At 38.7% G+C, this 19,167-nt stretch overlaps 1 protein-coding gene across 3 annotated transcripts in view; it reads right to left on the bottom strand.

The window, feature by feature from the left end:
- The window catches only part of AMBRA1 (autophagy and beclin 1 regulator 1), a 115,095-nt gene that overhangs the window by 77,726 nt on the left and 18,202 nt on the right, over positions 1-19,167 (bottom strand). For all 3 annotated transcript variants that reach the window (XM_058806322.1, XM_058806323.1, XM_058806324.1), the window contains 2 exons: positions 15,540-15,626; positions 11,028-11,210 (listed from right to left, as the gene is read on the bottom strand). In XM_058806322.1, the coding sequence (XP_058662305.1) occupies positions 11,028-11,210; positions 15,540-15,626 (270 nt within the window). The remainder of the gene's footprint in view (positions 1-11,027; positions 11,211-15,539; positions 15,627-19,167) is intronic.

Raw genomic sequence — 19,167 nt, 5'->3', positions numbered from 1 at the left:
CCTCACCCTCAGGATTTTGTGTAACCAGCAGGGTTCCTGAGATCAGAAATGTAAAAGCTACTGCTGTTCTTTTATCACAGGCCTCCAGCCTATTAAGATGGAGATCAATAACAGAAGGAATCCTGCAAACTTGAGTGCTGACATATCAACTTTTGTTGCTAAAGAGAAAAGACCAAAGGAAAAAGAAATGTCATGCTCCAGATCTTATCACACACAGTAAGAGCTAGCAGAAGACAAGAAATACTTTTTAAAAACCTCCATGTAGCAGCTTTTGAAATGACACAGATATGCAACCCTGTGAGAAAAGCAACAAAACCATTTTCAGGATTTTTATTTACTTTGGACATTTATTGGAATTGGAAGACACTTTTGTAATGGACAAATATCAGCAAGAGCACCAACAGCAGGACTACACTCTACAGAACTCTCCAGTTGAAGAGAATCTCAGCAGCAGGTTTCAAAATGAATGAAAAATTAGCTCCAGCAAACATAAGGAGATAAAAGGGCAAAGTCTACAGACTAAATCAAGAGACCTAGAGGAACTAATTGTTCAAGTTTTTTTAATTGCTACTAGCCACAACTCTTAGCATCCACAAAAACATTTTCAGACACATTTTCTAACCAAGGCAACTTTCTGATGTGAGAAATCCATCTTGTACTTTCCTATTTATTTACTGCATACACAATCTCCTGACAATATGGGAAAATGCCTAAAAGGGAAAAATATAGACTAGGATTTTTTTTCAGTTTTCACCATGACAGAGACAGCCTCTACTAACGCAAAAGACAGACACATTTTTAACATCCCTTTAAAAAAACAAACAAAAACCACAAACTCACATCCCAGTGGCCACCTGTCCTATAACTCAAGACTGAAGGGAGTAAGAAAAGTGGCTATCCTTCAAGAATGCTAGAATTCCTATTTACTGTAAGCAGAAGTGTAAGCTATACTCTCCTGGGATAAAGAAGAATATTACTAAACATTACTCTGAATTACTAATTTACAGAGTCATTTATATCTAAACTCCCATGCTCAAGAACTACATGAAAGTGTCTAGTCTAGTGTTGCAAAGCTAGAACTGCTGATATTACCCTGGCGCCAGCTGAAGATTATTTCTGCACCCTCTAAAAAGGAAAATAAAGAATGCCCTACAGATCAGTGAAAATGGGTGGCACTTTGTGTTATTTCTGTACCACATACAGCCTGCTGACAGAGGGAGGAGAGCAGATGTTAGCACACTGCAGTGCCAGCGTGAAGCACTCCAGCAAGAAATGAGAAGTTTCCAAGGCTCCCTAAAGTACTGATGAAGATCTAATGCTCTATTTTCTATTTAGTGTCAACTACCTACAGATTCATTAGCTAATGATTCACACTGGATAGTTTAATTAACATTACCTGCAGAAGTGGAAAGCAAATTCCTCAGTGTGTGTATGAATCTACACTAAAAAAAGCCTCTGCTATAAAGCAACTCAATAACCTTGCTAAAGTAAATGAAATAAACCATAGCAAGGCGACAAGGGAAATGTAATACTCTAATTATTAACAGACTAATTTGTCTCAGCAGGAAAACTGGAAGAACCAACAAATGGACAAAATAACTTTTAAGGTCTGGCTCAAAATTCAGGTTATTCATCATTTGTTCAGATACCATGGTGGCACAAATCAAAACAGTGATGTGGAGAATAAGAGCTGGTAGGGGAGAAATAATATTAACACCAACCTACAATGGAGCATGAAAAGAAAGCAATTCCCAAGCATTCAGGAGAAATATGGACATTTAATAGGGCATAAGAAGGATGCAAGTTTATCCTAAATTGGATAAGATAGTCAAATCCCCTTGGATTTTTCTTTTGTTGCCTTGTTTGATTGTTGAGAGAAAAAATTGACTAACGTAAATTTAATGGACCAGCAATACCAGCTCTGAAAACAGAGAAAGCGATACAAAATTTTGCATCCTAAAGTTTGGAGAAAAAGGCATTCTTTTTCATCTGGTAACTTGGCTACTGCACTAATAACAGTGGATACAGAAGACAGTAAGGACAAAAAAAGCGCCATGTTCTGCTTTTCTGTCTTGGCAAGAATTCACTTTAATATTTAGAGATTGTTGTATCAGGAAGTGAAATTAAACACACAGCATGGGATTTCTAATGCAATCTGTTGGACTAACTGTTCCCATTGTAGTCAATATTAAAACTCCCACTGACTACACTGCCAATAGAATTAGGTCAACAATGACCATTTTGAAAAGCCATTTAATTATCAAGGCCAGCACCAGTAAGCCATGTAAGTTCAGAGGAATCAAATTGTATCACATCAAGCCAATTCTTTCATATTTTAAGCATTTTATCATGTTTCATGCAATCCAATTTAAAATGCAGAGGTTAGACACTCACATACAATAGAAATGCTAAATAATTGTTTGAGTGGCATCTACTACTTTCCTTTAAGGTCAACACTAGAAGTTGCACCATCTTCATGTAGCAGAAAAAAACCAACATTTGAAGCACTGAGAAAATGTTAACTATCTGTACTGACTTGCTGTATTTTTTTGCTAATTGCAGCAGGTTACTTCAGAGGAGATAGGACAGAGGGCAGGAGCAGCCCAAAGGTCATACCAAGAGCTCAGAGGAGGTTACCAGACACTGCAAACTCATTTGGCTTTACTGGTTGGTCAGGTCTCACTGCAAGTCCTCTAAAGTGGGTTCCTGGAAGATGTCATATTAAAATGGCCATACTAAAGCAGAAGCAGATCCTGAAATCTTGCAACACACTTCACAGGATTCACTGCTGATTTGGATGAAAACACATGACATGTATCTTTAGAAGAGTGTACTCTTCTAGAGTTACATAGCACTCCAAGACAAAGCGTGTACTGTGTTTTAGAAAGGGTACAGAAGTAGGAAAAAAGATGAGGAAGAGAACATGACTTTTGCTGGTGGTTCTAAGAACATGTTGATTACTTTCCAGCACCGTCCTGCTGGGTAAGGTAACATACAGTGTTGGGAACACTATGACAGAAAGTTAACTACTAACTTCACCACTCAGAGAAGCAGCAAATACCAGATATTAACACTTTAATCCATCTGATCCTGCAAGATCCTGAGCACCTAACAGAAATCAATTTAGAGAAAAATGGGAGCACTTCCAGTAAATAAGCCTCTCAAAATAGAGAGGTAAACACCAATATAAAACATTGTCATTCTGAATGTTTTTGTGAGCAACAGGCATCCTAGTAGACAAAAGGAAAAGCCACACTGCAAGATGGTTGCAATTCTGCATAGGGGCATAGTAGCTAAAATAGTATCTCCTGGATGAGTTAGACTAGTGTCTTATTCAAAAATTAAGGTTCCATACAGTATGTGCTACTTTACTCAAAATCCTCAAGGCTTGGAGAAGTTACAAACTCAAACCAGGAAAAGGGGATCACCCTACTTCTGGCTCCTTGGACAAATGTATCTCACCTAAAACCAGGTTATGTTAAAAGTGAAACATTAAAGACAACTAACTTATCTAAGAGGAGAGTTATTTCCATAAGTAGATACAAAGAAGGAAGCCAGGAGCATAGGTTCTATCAAAAAGGGTACAAATATTGACATCCACAGATTTAAATGACTACTGTACAGTTTTTTTAAAGTATATCTAAAAGAACACACATAATCTGGTAAAAAAAAGTTATACATTTATAAACCCATCTCTGAAGCACACAGTCATTACTGAAGAAGTACTTGAGGCAGAACTGAGGGAAACAACAAGAAACAAGAAAAACAAGAAAAATGCGCATTTGTTACACAAAAATACATTCCTGGCACTAAATGTATGGTTGTGGAGTGAGGTCCCAAGTGCAAGACTGGAAGCCAAAACCAACTGAAAAATAAAAATAGTAGGGAAACTACCAAGAGTGACAGTGGCCAGCTGGAGAGACAGGAACTAGAATAAATTTTTAACACAGTAATTGATAAAGAAGTTAGACAAGTCACTCAAGCCTTTCCATCATTCTGCATTCTTCTGAAGGCTGAAATGCCAATCTCTCACTAGGAGCTTTTGGAAAGGACCAGCAGAGAAAATGTGTATCTATTTATCAACTAAAACTTCCTATAAAATAGCAGACTATTGAGTTACTGATGGCTTTGCTGACTGAAGAGAAACAAACCCCCCAGTCTTGATTACCACTCAAAGCACTGCTCAGGGGAAAATGTATTTACAAGATTAAAAAATGGCACTTCAGAAGATCAAGTGTTTCAGAAAAGTATCACATATGAGAGGTCAAGAGAAATAGCAGTACTAGCCTGTAAAATGCCAAGGATTAAATGCTTCAGAAAAAGACTAATTTCTAACTAGAATGAAGCACTCACTCTTTTCTAGGCACATGATCCAGTTATTTCTATTTTAATCAGCTCACTGTGTGGTGGGCTCACAAACTGATAATGCTGTTTTAGAATAAGACTGATACACTTCATAGCTACAGTGAATCATTAGAAAGCAGAAACATCAGCAGCCAGACAAAGCTAGAGAGGCATCAACTTTTGTCTCTTTTTAAAAAAATACATTGCACTGTTATGCTTGCAAAGGAAACAGAATTGAAACCATAACTTCACAAGCAACACTAATCTGTTAGACCTATGGGCTTCAAGAATGCAGACCACTACCTGCTTGCATGGCCAGCAACAAATCAGTAACAGCTTGCTTCCTAATTACTCTCTTTAACAGTGGACTTCACCTACTAGGTGACCTAGTTTGATTTCTGAGTTGCACAGACACAAAATAAAAGCAAAAGGAAAACAATGGACAGAGTTCAGATTTGTTAGAAAAACTCAGAATTACCATCTTGACATCGAATTGTTTCTATGGACTCAGGCAACCAACAGTATGGAGTATGACGGGCACTTTTCTGGCAACTGCCATCTTTCTAAAGGCACACATTCTTTCACCACCCTGATATGAAAACACTTGCCTTGCTGGGATGTGACTTAATGGTAAAGCAACATTATGCTGGAGAGATTAGCAAAATCCTGCAGTACTGCTGCAAGGAAACAGTTATTGCCTGTTCACTGCATCGATGCAACATTACTAGACATTATGACCAAGATAAGGGTACAAAAGATAAAAGATTAAAAGAATAGGGAAAGTGAAGCTGCAGGCTACTATGAGTAGATCACAAGACAAGCTAACACTCTAACTAATCCTTGAAATATTAAGTTCAGAGTAGGTACAGTATCACTCCCATTCAACCAGCACCTGTAACTGTCTTGCCTGAAATTGTGTTTAAGATTATGAATATAGTTAACATAAGTTGCTGTGTATCTGGAAGAAACAACCCAGTGGTAACTGCTGCAGAATCCTCTAGCAGAGAAGAAAAAAACCCAGAAAGTGACCACCAAGTTACACATATTTGCATCTGCTTTGAAAGCCAGTTTTGTAAAGGCTCATCTTCATCACAAACAATGATGCAGTGCCATGTGAGGCAAGAAACAAAGGCAGATGAAAAAACCACAAAAACAGATAAAGGAGCTCTGGGAAGAAAGAAACAAATAGCGATCCTGCTTTATGTGAACTCAAATAGCAAATTGCTAGCAAGAACATTATTTGTAGATGCTCAAGAAAGATAAACTGTCTCATCTAAGACTTCCAGGAAAAAATGCTACATTTTCTGCAGTATAATGACCTGTCATGGACCCTAAAAATCCATTTCCATCAGCACTTGAATGACATGAAGAGCCTATTAAGATTCTCACATCTCCTATATGTGTCTTTTTAACTGCAGATGTAAACATCAGGATGGCAAGGAGAAAAATGAAAAAACCCACCCTAATTGCTTTTAGAAGTCTTGTAGTTTGGAAATGATATCACTATTTCTAGAACAAAAGCACACCACTGATCAAGTCATCTCTCTTATCCACCTTCACTATGTCCTATGAGAGCTTAACACTTGGCATACCATCAACCTACAGACCCCCAACAAAGTAAACCTCCTTCTTTACCTCTGGGATTCCTCATGCTTCTCTCTCCATAATGACAGAGCTTGTCTCAGTATACTGGAGCTGTAGATCAAAAGCTCTATACTTATTTAAAGTGTCACAAAAAAGCTTTAATCGTTCCAATCTCTCCTCTCTCTTGACAAGAAAACCTGGCTACTATTTGAAGAAGTTTCTTTTGCAGAAAATGAAGGTTGTCAGATAGGAAAAAAACCACTCAGAAATAAATGAGTGCACAGTGGACAGCTGTAAAGGAGGGCAGTAAAGATTGAGACTTTACAAAAAGAGTCCAAGCTCTACCCATGTGCTCTTAGTAGATGGTGTGCTAAGGGAAGCCAGAAGGTGCACAGTGAATTGATTGCACTGCTGCAGGTTAGTACTCCCATTGCACTGTGTCTCTAGCAAACAATGATATACAATCAGACTAAAAAGGCAGAGACTGGACTTAAACACACGCATGGACTTCTGTCACAAGGGTAAGGAAGAAGTAATTTCAGTAACTGGCAATCTCCAACCTCTCCCTTCACTCAAACTTACCAAAATCTTTCTGTGTCAACCATCAAGCAAACCACATGCTTATTCTCACCATGATACACAAATCCCTGCTCTAAACCCACTTCTACCATTCCACTAGATGATCAATAAACAGAATCCAAACCCAAACCTTTTACCCAAATACACACTACTGAGTAACCACATTGCCACAGCCATTGTCTTCCCTTTTCTCTCACAGTGCTTTATGTTAGTTCAGACATGATTGCATCCAGACAGTTACTAATTAGTATTGTTAAGTATCAGTGTCCCAGTTAAGGTTCCTAAAGAAGCTAACAACAAAATATACTTTAAATGAAGACTTTCCAAAAGAAGAGTGATTGCCTGGATATCTCACACAAAAATATCTAATCAGACATGCACTTTTCTTCTTAACACAGAAAGTTAAACCAGAATGCCAGCTGGAAGTGGAGCACTAACTATGACAAAAACTGGATTCCCAAACCAAACATTTCACCTATAAGAGGTCAAAAAGAATCTACAATACTATTCTCCAAAATGAATGAAAATTGCATACAAGACACTGGAAGTAAGACTTGCAGCTTCAATACAGTGGCAGTTGGCTGGCAGGTCGTCTCTTCGAGACAAGAGGCTGTTGGAAGAACTTAGATTTGGCAGTTCTTGCCAAGACAGTGTCAATAAATCAACCAAAAATGGCAGGAGGCAAGTATGATGGATACTCATGTATCTCATGCACTCATGAGGAGACCCTTGCAAGATGCCCATCTGAGAAACCCCAACTTTTGGTCCAGAACTTACCTTAAACAAAAGGATTTTAAGGTGACAAATAAAGCCAAATAACATCACTCTCAATCTTGTAAGCTTTTCCTAAGTGATTAATCATCTTTACAAAGCAAGAGCCTGCTTCCAATAAAACTAGAAGGTCCATTAGGGCCAGTAAAACAGTGCCAACAGTTCTCATATTTTCTGTCTCGATGCTCACGGTGTCTCAAAAGAAATTAAACAGATGAAGCACTAAAACAAGACTTCAGGCCTGTGAGGTTAAGCCCATCTTGTTATAGAGACACAAAAAAGACCTTCCTAGCCTGTGAGAATGGCACAACTGAGTGCATCCATGCCAGCACAAACCCTCCTACAGGGAAGGAGAAAGGATAAAACAGAATAGGGAAAAGTTGGAGACATGAAAATAGTGTTATCTCCAAGCTCCTCCTTATCTATATTCTGTCAGGCAGCCCTCACTCAAAAATAGACAGAGGAGTCAGCCACAGTCACACCTGTAGCCTTAGCTTGAAAGCCTTTTTTGAACTGCAGTGAAGGGTTTGACTCAGGCTTTAAGAGCTGGTACACTGTCCTATATCTGCTTTTCAGTCTGACAGATGAAACAAACCTGTACTTCTGTATTTGCTCCCATAGTTACTTCAGACAAAAAGGGACATAGATGGCCAAAATTCACCTCCAGAAACACCTCCACATTCTTATTATGGTGACAAATTCAGAATTACAAATGAAATAACAGAGATTGCACTATCTAAGGAGTCCTAGAATCATAACCCACAGGCTTCAACATCAGAGCTGTTCTAGACTAAAGGAAATCTATAGAAGAGACCACATCAAAATTCTTGAAAAAGTCAAAATTGTTTAGCTTTAAAAATATCAATTTACTATGTGATGCAAACATGAGATATTCAAATAAGAACTTGAAATTAGAAAGTTCAACATGTATAATTTGTCTATAAAGAATCTATTTTTACCAGTTATGCTGGAAGACTAAAATTATGTCATTCTTCATTCAGAGATTCTTATTCCACAACTCAGGAAGTCTTTTCATTTTAGCTTAGGATTCTACTAAAGCTAACCTTAAAACCCACTCATATCAATCTATCTGGCAATAACCTAATATTACAATCTGTATATATATTACAAACTGTATTAAATGCTTTTATGTAGACATGACTAAGTTTACAGTTGACAGTTGCATTCAATAAGCAGTAAGATGACAACAGTGACAGGTTAAACACAGGGAGCACATATAGAGAAAGAACATCTTCTTAGACTGAAAAACACAGGTATAGTGTGTCTCCCTCCTCTACTGTCCATAAAAGCTGGTGTAAAAGAAGGATACTACTAACACTTATACAAAACACTACTTCAGATTCTTATACCAACACTACTTCTATTGTCATCACAAACTAAATGTATTTATGAATGAATTCATCCTTGACTGAGACGCAGGAGAGGCTTTAACTTAAATTTAGAGGCCATAAACACATAAACAGTACATAGGCCCAGTTCTTTCCTTACTAGGCCATTAGGTAAAGAAAACTGAAAAAAAAGACAAAATGAATTTTTGAAGAGAAAAAATCTCTGAATCCCAAAAAATATGAAAGCAGAGGAAGCTTGTCTCCCAAGCATCCTGCACAAGCACAGGATTCACTCTATGCACAATAAAAGGCACTGGTGTTTAATGTCCCTTACACCCTTCTCCTTATCTCTGGGAAACAAAAAGAGATTATTTATCCATTATATTAGTCAGATTAGAAAGATAAAGCACCAAGGCAATTTTCTGGCTTTTATGGAAAAAAAAGTTCCCTGTATTTCAGGAGAAAAGCATGAGCTGCAGAGAGCCAGACACAGCGGCAACACCACCCTTCCCCATATCAAATCTGGAGACACAGGGAAGTCAGGGCATCTGAACCACAGCAAGAAAAATCATCCATGAAGTAATACATGACTGTACAGGTGAACAAGCAAGGAAGGAGGGATACAGGAGCCAAAGGAGAAGCAAGAACTCTGTAAGACATCTAATTGTGAAGTCTCAGCAGAAGAAATCAAATGAGTCACGAGAAGTTCCAGCTCTAAGGACCCCTGCATAGCAGCCCTCTCTAATCAGCCAAGAGAAATAATGAAGCAGAGAAGTAAAAAGGCAGCAGGTCTTGAATGCACAGACCACAATTTGATATGAAATATTCAACCAACAAATTCAGGCACTGCACTTTAAGGAATAAACACTTTTTTCTCAGTATGAAATGAAAGACAACCTCAGTATGGCTGATTGAATTGCTTTCCTGACTGGGTGCTCTTACTGTGTGAACATTATCTTCAGGGGAACACACTTCTCTACAGGCATTTGCCTGGCTCTGTGAACAAAGAACATACCATCTTTTACTTCTCTAGCAGAACAAGCTACCCCAGACAAATAAAATGGAATAATGGAAATAGTAAGGTCTATGCTTGCAACACACCCACTTCCCAAAAACAGGCCCAGCAGCCACTGTATTTCTGCTCTTCCAGACCACAAGGATGCTTGAGAAAACACAGAAGAGTCACTGCCTAATAGTTTATCTGCCCTCATTTACATTTTACACAAACAAAGCCACAATGAGAGGGAAAGACATTCTCTGACCCTGTACTTCAGAATATTCAATTGCTGGAGCATGAAATGACAGCTTCACAGAACAACTTTCAAGGAAAAAAATAGTCTACCACCACTTGAAAGTCTAAAAGGGATTAATATCTTGCTTTTGGGAATAGCTAGTGCAACTAGTATCCTTCAGAAAGGGACTTTATCCTGAAACAAAGGACATGGAGCTTTAATAACATGTCATCTCAATTATGTGTCACTGCAGCAAGTGAACGTGCAAATTAAAATAGTAGGGAAGTTGACAGCATCCTTTGCTGGCAGCTGCAACATACAACCCAGATTTTTTTGAGGAGTTCACAGCTCCCATCAAACACACCACCCTACTATACTACAGTATAACAATAGACTACTTCTACAACCCTGCTCAGAATTATCCTTTGTTTTAATTGCAGTATACACAAATGGGGGAAAATTCAGTGAAATACTTAAGGCTACTCAGGAATTATCCCATATTTAAAAAGAAATTACTGAAGACAGGCTAGAAAAGTTATAGTCTCTTTGCTGCTAGAATGAATTTTAATCTAAATTCCTGTGCTTTTGGTCTATATGCCATGTAAGGAATACATTACTATACTCTTCCATTTATTAAAAATTTGCAATAAATTTTTTGCTGGAATTACACTGTGTATCACCAGAAGTCCAAAAGCAGATGCTGGAGAACAAATTTTAAAAGTTCGTCAGCAGAACCACTCAGAACATGGGACATGTCTGTGGGTCTCCTACAGCCTTAGATCAAAGAACTAAGTCTTGCAAAGCCTCTTAGTGACTCTTGTTCTGTCTCAAGGTTTGTCTCAAGTAAAACTCTTGGCTCCCCATCTGTTCTACTGGAGAAAAAGAATCTAATTTTCTTTATTTAACCAGTCTTCTAAATGTGGTTGAGATACCTAATGTGTTGAAGGTAGCCCTACAACATCCTTAATTTTCATAATAGAAATAACCAGACCTATTTCTAGCAATCAATGCTCTAATTATTGATTGAATTACTTAATCTGTTCCTACAAGAAGCCTAAGGTGACTTTGACTGATAAACAATATGGTTTATTTCCAAGTAGGAAACCAGAAAGCAGACCTGTGCTGACAACAGTGGCAAGCAAGAGGGCTAGGCAGCACACACACTTACTCAAAATCTTCAAATTCCAGATCATTTCCCTCCACAGATGGGCTTGAGTTCTCTGAAGTGGAAGCAGAGGAGGAGGAAGAGCGGAGACGGTTTTGCTGATATCGCATAGAGCGTTGTCGAATACTGTCCCTCCGGGAAAGATACTGGATCATCCTCTGGGCATAATATGCAGCAGGAGACAACCTGAGCAAGAAAAGATACACAAATACTCATTACATAAATTTAGAATGACAGCCAGCCCTATTTTTCCTTTTGAACTCCAAGTGCCAGGCCAGTAACAGCCTATCACAAGGCTGACTGTTTGCATTTTATCTGTAAGATGGATTAAATACAGAAAGCAAGGAAAAGTAATTTTCCCTTTATATGCTACAATTCCACATGATCCCCTTTGCAAACAGAAGCACCACACAGTACCTACAGACAAAAAGCTCATCCACAGAAGAGAGAAATTTGCTTCTCAGTACTCTCTGGAGCTCACTGATTCATTTATTACCAGTTCACTCTAGTAAGCTCAGCAAGCATCCCTTAAAAGAACCAAGCCCAGTCTCAATGTGAACTCTGCCTGCAATGCCAAACAGCAGCACTGTTCAAATAAACACCGAAGGAAAGTGCTGTTGTCTTGATGGTAGTTAGGGAGTACCACAGAATATCAATCAGGAGAAAAAAAGTTTCACATCTTTAACTACTTTGTAATCTAAATGGTAGGGTTTTTATATAGCAGCAATTTTATCAGATCCACTAGGTATATGCTAAGTGGAGCTTTAAAAGCCTTGCATCCCACCTGAAAGGAAACCTTTCCTCTGTTATTAACTCTTAATTCTCTCTCATGCATAACCTAGCATTTGTTTGCATCAGCTATCACAAACCAGCATTACTCTCTTGAGAGTGAACACATACTCTCTTTTCCCACCCTGTATATCCACAGCTCCTCACACATGTTTCCTGTGACACACTTACTCAGTGTTAAAATCCAGACACTTCAGATGCTTGATTTACCATTTAATTAGCCTTATTTGGTTAGACTTGAATTCTAATTTGGGGGGAGGACAAGTTTAGGAGACAGATTACATGTTCAGAGGTGTTAAAACTTAAGCCAAAAAACATCAAAAGGGTAAGAGGAACAACATACTCAGCTTGATTCCTCCTGAATCTTTTATGCAGTTTAATGAGGTAAACCTGTTCATGCCTACATAAAGAAGAAGGCTTTGCTGGACAAACACATCACTTCTCTCTACTCCCCATAAGACTTAATAGGCCAAATACAAAAAAGCAAGGCATTACAGATGCACATTAATAAATGTGCTGGTCTCTTCTCTGGGCTTTTCCATAAGCCAAAGCCTTTGTGCATGCCTAAAAAAAAACTACACCAAAATATGTACAGAGAAAAAATAAAAAAAAGAAACACAGGAACAAGGCAAACACTGGCAAACATGAACAGTGGTCGCAGCAGTCCAGCAGTGTAACCACTGAAACTTTTATTTTCCCTAGTATCACACAAAGGGAGAATTTTACAGAAGAATATGAAGAATGACTTTCGCAGTCTTCTAAAATTCTGCAGGACACCGGAAGAAAAAACATGGTGATACCTGTTAGAAGAAAGAGTAGGCAATAAAGAGTGGCCATAACCGATGACAAGATGTCACATTCAGCTTCCTAACAGCACACGGTGTGTGCACTGAATAGACTGTGAAAAAGATCTCAAAGACAACACAAGAAGCTTAAGTCTGATACACAGAGAGAAAGGTGTAAGGAATAAAATACTTTCTAGCTGCTTAGATTTTTTTCTAGACATATATCCAACAAACACTGTGATGCTTTATACATACATATATATATGGAGTCTAGGAGCATATGTAATTCTTATTGAGTATTTCTATTTAAAAAACCCATTATTGTAGGTGTTCTTTGATGACAGTCTAATTTAATTCTTCTGTAGATTATTTTCTGAGCCCAGTACATATGGAAACTGTGGAGAATGACAGAACAGCCAAGTTGACCTTAGTGAAGTTCAGTAAGGCCACTGAAAAATACTGCTGCAGTCTACATCAAAATATTCATTCTAAATCTCAGGGAACTTCAAAAAATATTCTCCCCGCCTCCCTGCTGACCTAGGTTATTCAAACATAGCACCATTACAGACAGTAAACGCAGAAACAAAACTAACACATACACATGCTCTCAAAAATAAATTTTTCAGATCATGTAGTTTATGTACTCTTTAAAAAAAGACTCCATTGGAAACAGTGTGGTCTTAAGGAGGTATACATATTTAATATATATTTAAAACACACACACAGACACATACAGATGTTTATTAATAGATACAGATGTGTTTATTTCACCTTTCACTTCTCCACCTTGTTATTTAGCTTCTCAAAGAGATTACATTTGGAACTTATGATGCTACCAAAAAACCCTTCAAAATGCAGTAACACTCTTTCTAGTCACTTTTCAAATTTCCAACAAGTTAAAGGGACAGTTAAAAATATCCTACTAGCCCAGCAAACCAGTAAGGTTTATGGAGGAAGACTCTAATCCTATCCCACTCAAACTTCTAGCTGGTACTGATCACGCCTCCATGAATCTCATTCTCTGAAAAGGACAGTGACATTTACCAGAACAAATTAACCTTCTTAGAAGAGTTTCAAAACGGGACTTTTCTTCCAAAGCTCTTTATAAACTCCAGCTACTATAGCTTCTACCATAACCTAAAACCACTTGAACTGTCACATGAAGAGCACCGCATCAGTTCTAAAATAGCTTCAAGTAGAAAAATATCTTTGACCATACCCCTTATGCTAGGAAATGATTCAGGCATTGATCCATTTTCTTACATTTTATTCTTACAAATACTTACATTTTCTTACATCACAGTAGACATTTATAAAAGGGGAAAACAAAATTCAGACAGCTAGGCAGGCCCTCCTTTTCTTTTTTAAAAGGTAGCTCCCAGAGAGCTAGAACGAGATCTTAAAATTTCTGCTCTATCAATCTGCCTGCTTTGGACGAGGCATTCCAGGAACAATGAATGGTGCACTTCCAGCAATAAAGCAGCTTTTGGCATTCAAAAATAAACCTGAATGTAATAAGAGCTTTAAATTAACATTTGTAGAATATAATCCTCCTCCTTCCAGGTAAATCAATCCCTTTCCCTGCCATTTAACCAACTGCCATTTAGAAGCTTTTACATCTAACAGCATTTCTGACAGGCAGTTGCCAAGACCTTCAGCAGTCACCTAGGTTGGTTTCCCAAGGATCTTATACACAAGCCGCATACTCCACCTCACTTTTACTTCACTACAGTTTTGTTTACATCATTTCTAAGCCTTTGAATTAACTTCACAAGGCAACTTTCTTCACAATAAATGGAAAAAAAAGCCAAATATAAGATTTCACCTCTACAAGGCTTTACCAACAGAGACAGTTAGCAAGGAGTTATTTACCAACACAATTATACCATCTGGCCAGTTTGCAACCTTTTATTTCAGAACTTGTACTTAAGAGTATTATCTGTACAAAAATGCACATTTTTGGGTTAATGATGAAGAAAACAACCCCCTCCCCCACCCCAAACCTCACAAAACAACAAACATCCTTCAGCAACTCAGGATTTAATTTTCAGTGGCATTCCTGTACTCTTCTTTATGATAAATCCTAGTAGCCTTCAATTCACACAACTATGCAAGAAGTTCCCCAAAAGGCTAAATCAGATATAGCTTACACTTACTGAATTTCCTCATTCATAGCTTTCCTAAACCCATCTAAAGATCTATTTGTCATGATTTATTCTTTCAAAGTTTCCAAAGCCACTTGCTGTTCACGATTCTATCATTTCTTCTGACAGAGTCTTTGGGTCACATTATCCCATCTGTTGCTTTATTAATACACTAAATAGAAACTGCAAAGATCACTTCTTTCCATTTTTGATAACTGCCACATTTGCTTTTTCTAGTCCTCTGAAACACTCCCACCTCTTTTGAAGATTAAGCAGCACTACAGGTGTTTCTATGCCTAATGTCAATGATTCATGACTTTTCAAAAATAATTGTCAGTATTTTGTTCTTAATTAAGTATACATAGCCTTCTGGCTATGCTCTCTCTTGTACAGATACATTTATGCAATTCATGCTTCTAAGCACGTTGTCTGCTCACACTACCTCCTAATTCCCTTTACTGCATTCAAGACTATTTGTTTTTTAATTCATTTTTCTTCAAAAGAGATTTTTAATACATTGATACAGCTCATTTACTGTTAGAACCTGTTTGCCACCTAGTGTTCTCCACCCCAAACGATTTCATGAATTCTTATGTGTTTACTTCAACAGTAATTCCTTCCTGTTTTCCTCACTTCCCCCCAGACTTAACAGCATCTGCTCACTTGTTTTGCTCTTTCCCCATGGCAGATCATTAAGAAGGAGATAAGCCCAATTTCCAGAGGTTTCAGTCACTTATACTGAAGTTATGCTTTAGCATGTAAAACTTAAATGCCTTTAGACCGCATTTAGATCTTACCTGGCTGGATCTGGGTAGATTGGATGTTCCCGGGATCCTGCTCCATCATAGCGAGATAATGAAATGAGGGAAGACTCCAGCAACCTCCTGGAAAGGCAAAACAAATTACAACATCAAAGACCATTCAGGAACATCCTTCCTATATATGACCTATTTTCTGAAACCTCTTAAGACTATTTCTATCACTAGTGCAGAGAATTCTGCAACATACTGAACCACTCACTGATGGCATACCTGGTTTTGGTATTCAAAGTTTTATATTCTCACTGCACAGGAGAAAGAACACCTCAGGTAAGGAAGAAGAGTGCTCCCATAGCCATTTCCAAGTTCCAAGAGAAAGATGTAGATGTCACTTCTCTGGAGACAACCCACCCCAATATATTAGGTCCATAAACACTACCACTGCACTGGCCATCTGTCAAATTCTTACCTACTCAGAGGTGGCTACACATGGAATGGGCAAGGGAGCAGGGGACAAAGAACACACATGTTAACATGTGGACTTTAAGGGCACCACTGCTGTCTATCCATAGTAAGATCTTGAATCTTAGTCTCAGGCTCTGAAAGAGAGATTTTCTACAAAACTGCAAAAATTTAAAGTGTTCTTTTCCTCTGTACTGTAATCAGCCACAGGGAGAGATAACAAATATTCACTCAAGAAATAAATGTATGCAAATGCAGCCAGACAGCCTGAATATACGAGAAGTGAGACTGAGTCATGAAGGCAGCAGAATCAGAAGTATATAGCAGGAATATGTCCCCCACCCTGGCTTCTACATGCACCTCTGTCTAGCTTCTGTCATAAACCAGAGGACAGCACTGTTTCAAGACTGACTCATGGCCTGTTGCAGCCATTAGATTAACACAAGAGAGATGATTTGGGGCAGGTACAGAAAGTGGAAAAAACAACTCTCACGTTTATAAGATTGCTGAGTTCCCTTTCAAGTCTTTCTACCTCAGAACTCCTGCTAAATTTTGTTTTCTAGTCTGTAACTTAATGAAAGTTGTTGTGGTTTGAAAATCAAAGAGGTCCAACACCACATCTGTTCTACTCACTCACACGTACAGCTGCTGAGAAAGATTTGAATCCTTAGCCCCACACTCATAATAATCCAAGTATTAACACAGGAAGCAGGAAGAAGGACCAGATAAAATCCACACCCAACCTCCCATTTCTAGCCACATAAAGACAGCAGAATTCCAAATGAGATGTCTTTTTTCCTAGCAGCAGCCTACCCATCAGTATCTCAAGAAAAATATTTACTGTCTTCCAGCAATTAAAAGAAAAATACTTCAATTTACATTATAGATCAAGAATACAGGAAACAGTGAGAGATTGCTTCAGTCTCCCAGTTGGAAAGGTGTGTGTCAGCTTGAGAAACTTGCTGCAAAGCACTGAGACTATGCATAAGACAAGAAATCCTGTCCTTTCTAGCACAAATTTGTTTGGCAACCATTTGTCTTATTCAAGAACAGTTACTGAATCTCTCAAAGTTTGAGTTTGATTAATTCTCCTGGTTCCTAGGTTATTGAGTCAAAAACTCTAATATTCAATACTGCCAGATATTATGAATCCCTTGGTTACCCAAAAAGTCCTTATACTTTAATTCTGTCTTACCAAACCCTTCCTTCTGCTCCAAGTACATATGTGCAAAAAGAGCCAATCCAGAATGAACAGTGTTTCAGCTTTATGAGATATACCTGAAGTCCTATACCTGTGAGGTATACAGGTATACCTATTAGTTGCATCACATATAAACTGCTTTAATTCCTTCTAGGGGAAAGACAGACAGATTAAAATTAGCAGAAGGGATATTCTACCTACTCAAGCAGCTGGTCCCTTTTAAACCACTGTCTCTGAGACCAGGTTACTGCCACTGCAGTATCAACATGCTTTTGAGAAATCTGCTTTTCTAAGCTGCTCCAAACCCAGCATTTTGCAAGCAACTTGGATATGTCAAGGCTGGAACATCCTGCCTGATCATTGGACTTAACCAAGGAGAAAGAGCTTCCAGAGCATGCAGATTCTGACAGGGTCACAACTTGAAACAGAAACAGCAGCTTCCTCCTAATGCGAGCAATGCCTATGGTGTTTTGATAATATGTACACACAAATAATCATCAAACTCACCCCTGTAAAAAGTCTTGATGCCTACACACTACATATCCCATCTCCTTTCTATCTGCCCACTAAGTGACACAGTAAAATCAAAGCCACAAGGGAAGATGACTAGTACATGCTGCACAGCCTAGCAAACACTATTAGAAAGAAGTTTCCTGGTATTGTCCCCCCATAATTGTCTTCTCCCCTTTAAAAAACCTGGCAACTGCCTAAGATGACCATTGACTTTGAGGGATCACCTTCAGAAAGCATCTAGCAGCTATGCTGAAAGAAATCAAAACCCTTACTAAGCAGAGGACACCACAAGGGTGCAGGGGCAGGGCACACATCACTGTAACTTGGTGTGGGTCTGCCAGGAGACCCTCTGCTTGGCTTGGGAACAGCACTTTCAGCAATCTATAATTCTCGCCACCACACTGCAACAGATCCTTGAAATATATATTTGAAGAGTCTTGCTATAGCAGTTACTTGGGACCTCAGATGAGAATGGGTACAGGTTACCTTAGTAACCAGCAGTTCCGTGAGCCCAGGATGGCCAAGTGTCCAGGTAAAGAGACTTCCTCCAGGCTTCAACAGCCCTGTGACATTCCCTGAACAGGCTGCAACTCCATCCCTGCAGCAACAGAAGCTGCTACACCAGAAGGGCTCCCTTGGAAGACCAGTAGTTACTGGGTTGTAAGGAAGAGGATTACAAACACTCCAATAAATACATCCCCCAGAACCCTTTCTAAGCTTGCACTGTCCAAGTTGAATGGTCTCAGTCAAAATGGCCTTTCCAGTAGAGCCTTCCAAGGCTGACAAAAACAAATCCAGCTCCTGCACTACCTCACACAGAGGCACACAGGCCACATACTAGGGCCACATTCAGATCATGTGCACAAAGATAATTAATTCAGTTAACAGTAACTGCTAAAAGCCAGAGCTGATTTAAAGTCTGATTAGTAGTTAATTATCCTACAACCGTGCCCTCTCAGATCACAGAGCAATGAACAGAGAGATTTAGATACACATAAAGGGCAAAACATCCAAACCAAGGCAACAAGCAAGCTCATGAGATCCAGACAGACCATCTCTGCTTTATGCTCCACAGAATAACAATACCTGTACTGAGGCAGAGTACTAAGCACACATAAAATCCATTTTTAACCAACTCATTCTAGACTTAGCCCTTGAGCCCCAAAGTTACAAATCCAAATGCATTTAGTACTGTCAAATGGGTTCAATAATAGATACTCTGCTATAATAACCAAAGTGTCTCATCTGTGTCACTGGTAATGTAACCTACTGTCCCTCAGGAAGGTACAGATAAAGATTCTTAAAGTAAGTCATGCTGCAATCTGCCAAGTCTTTGGTGTTACACTCAGCTTCTGGCACCCGAAATCCCAAAAGAGACACAGACTATTTTCAGTAAAGCCAAAGTGTAAGGTAGTCCAATAGTCCAATTCACTACCACAGTAAATGTAAGGTTGGGAGCAATTCTGCTAAGGAGGACAAACATAATCCACA

Source organism: Ammospiza caudacuta, chromosome 6 (genome assembly GCF_027887145.1).
Source record: "Ammospiza caudacuta isolate bAmmCau1 chromosome 6, bAmmCau1.pri, whole genome shotgun sequence".
Taxonomy (NCBI): domain Eukaryota; kingdom Metazoa; phylum Chordata; class Aves; order Passeriformes; family Passerellidae; genus Ammospiza; species Ammospiza caudacuta.
The sequence above is the reverse complement of the archived record's forward strand: the minus strand, read 5'-3'. Positions and strand labels throughout refer to the sequence as shown.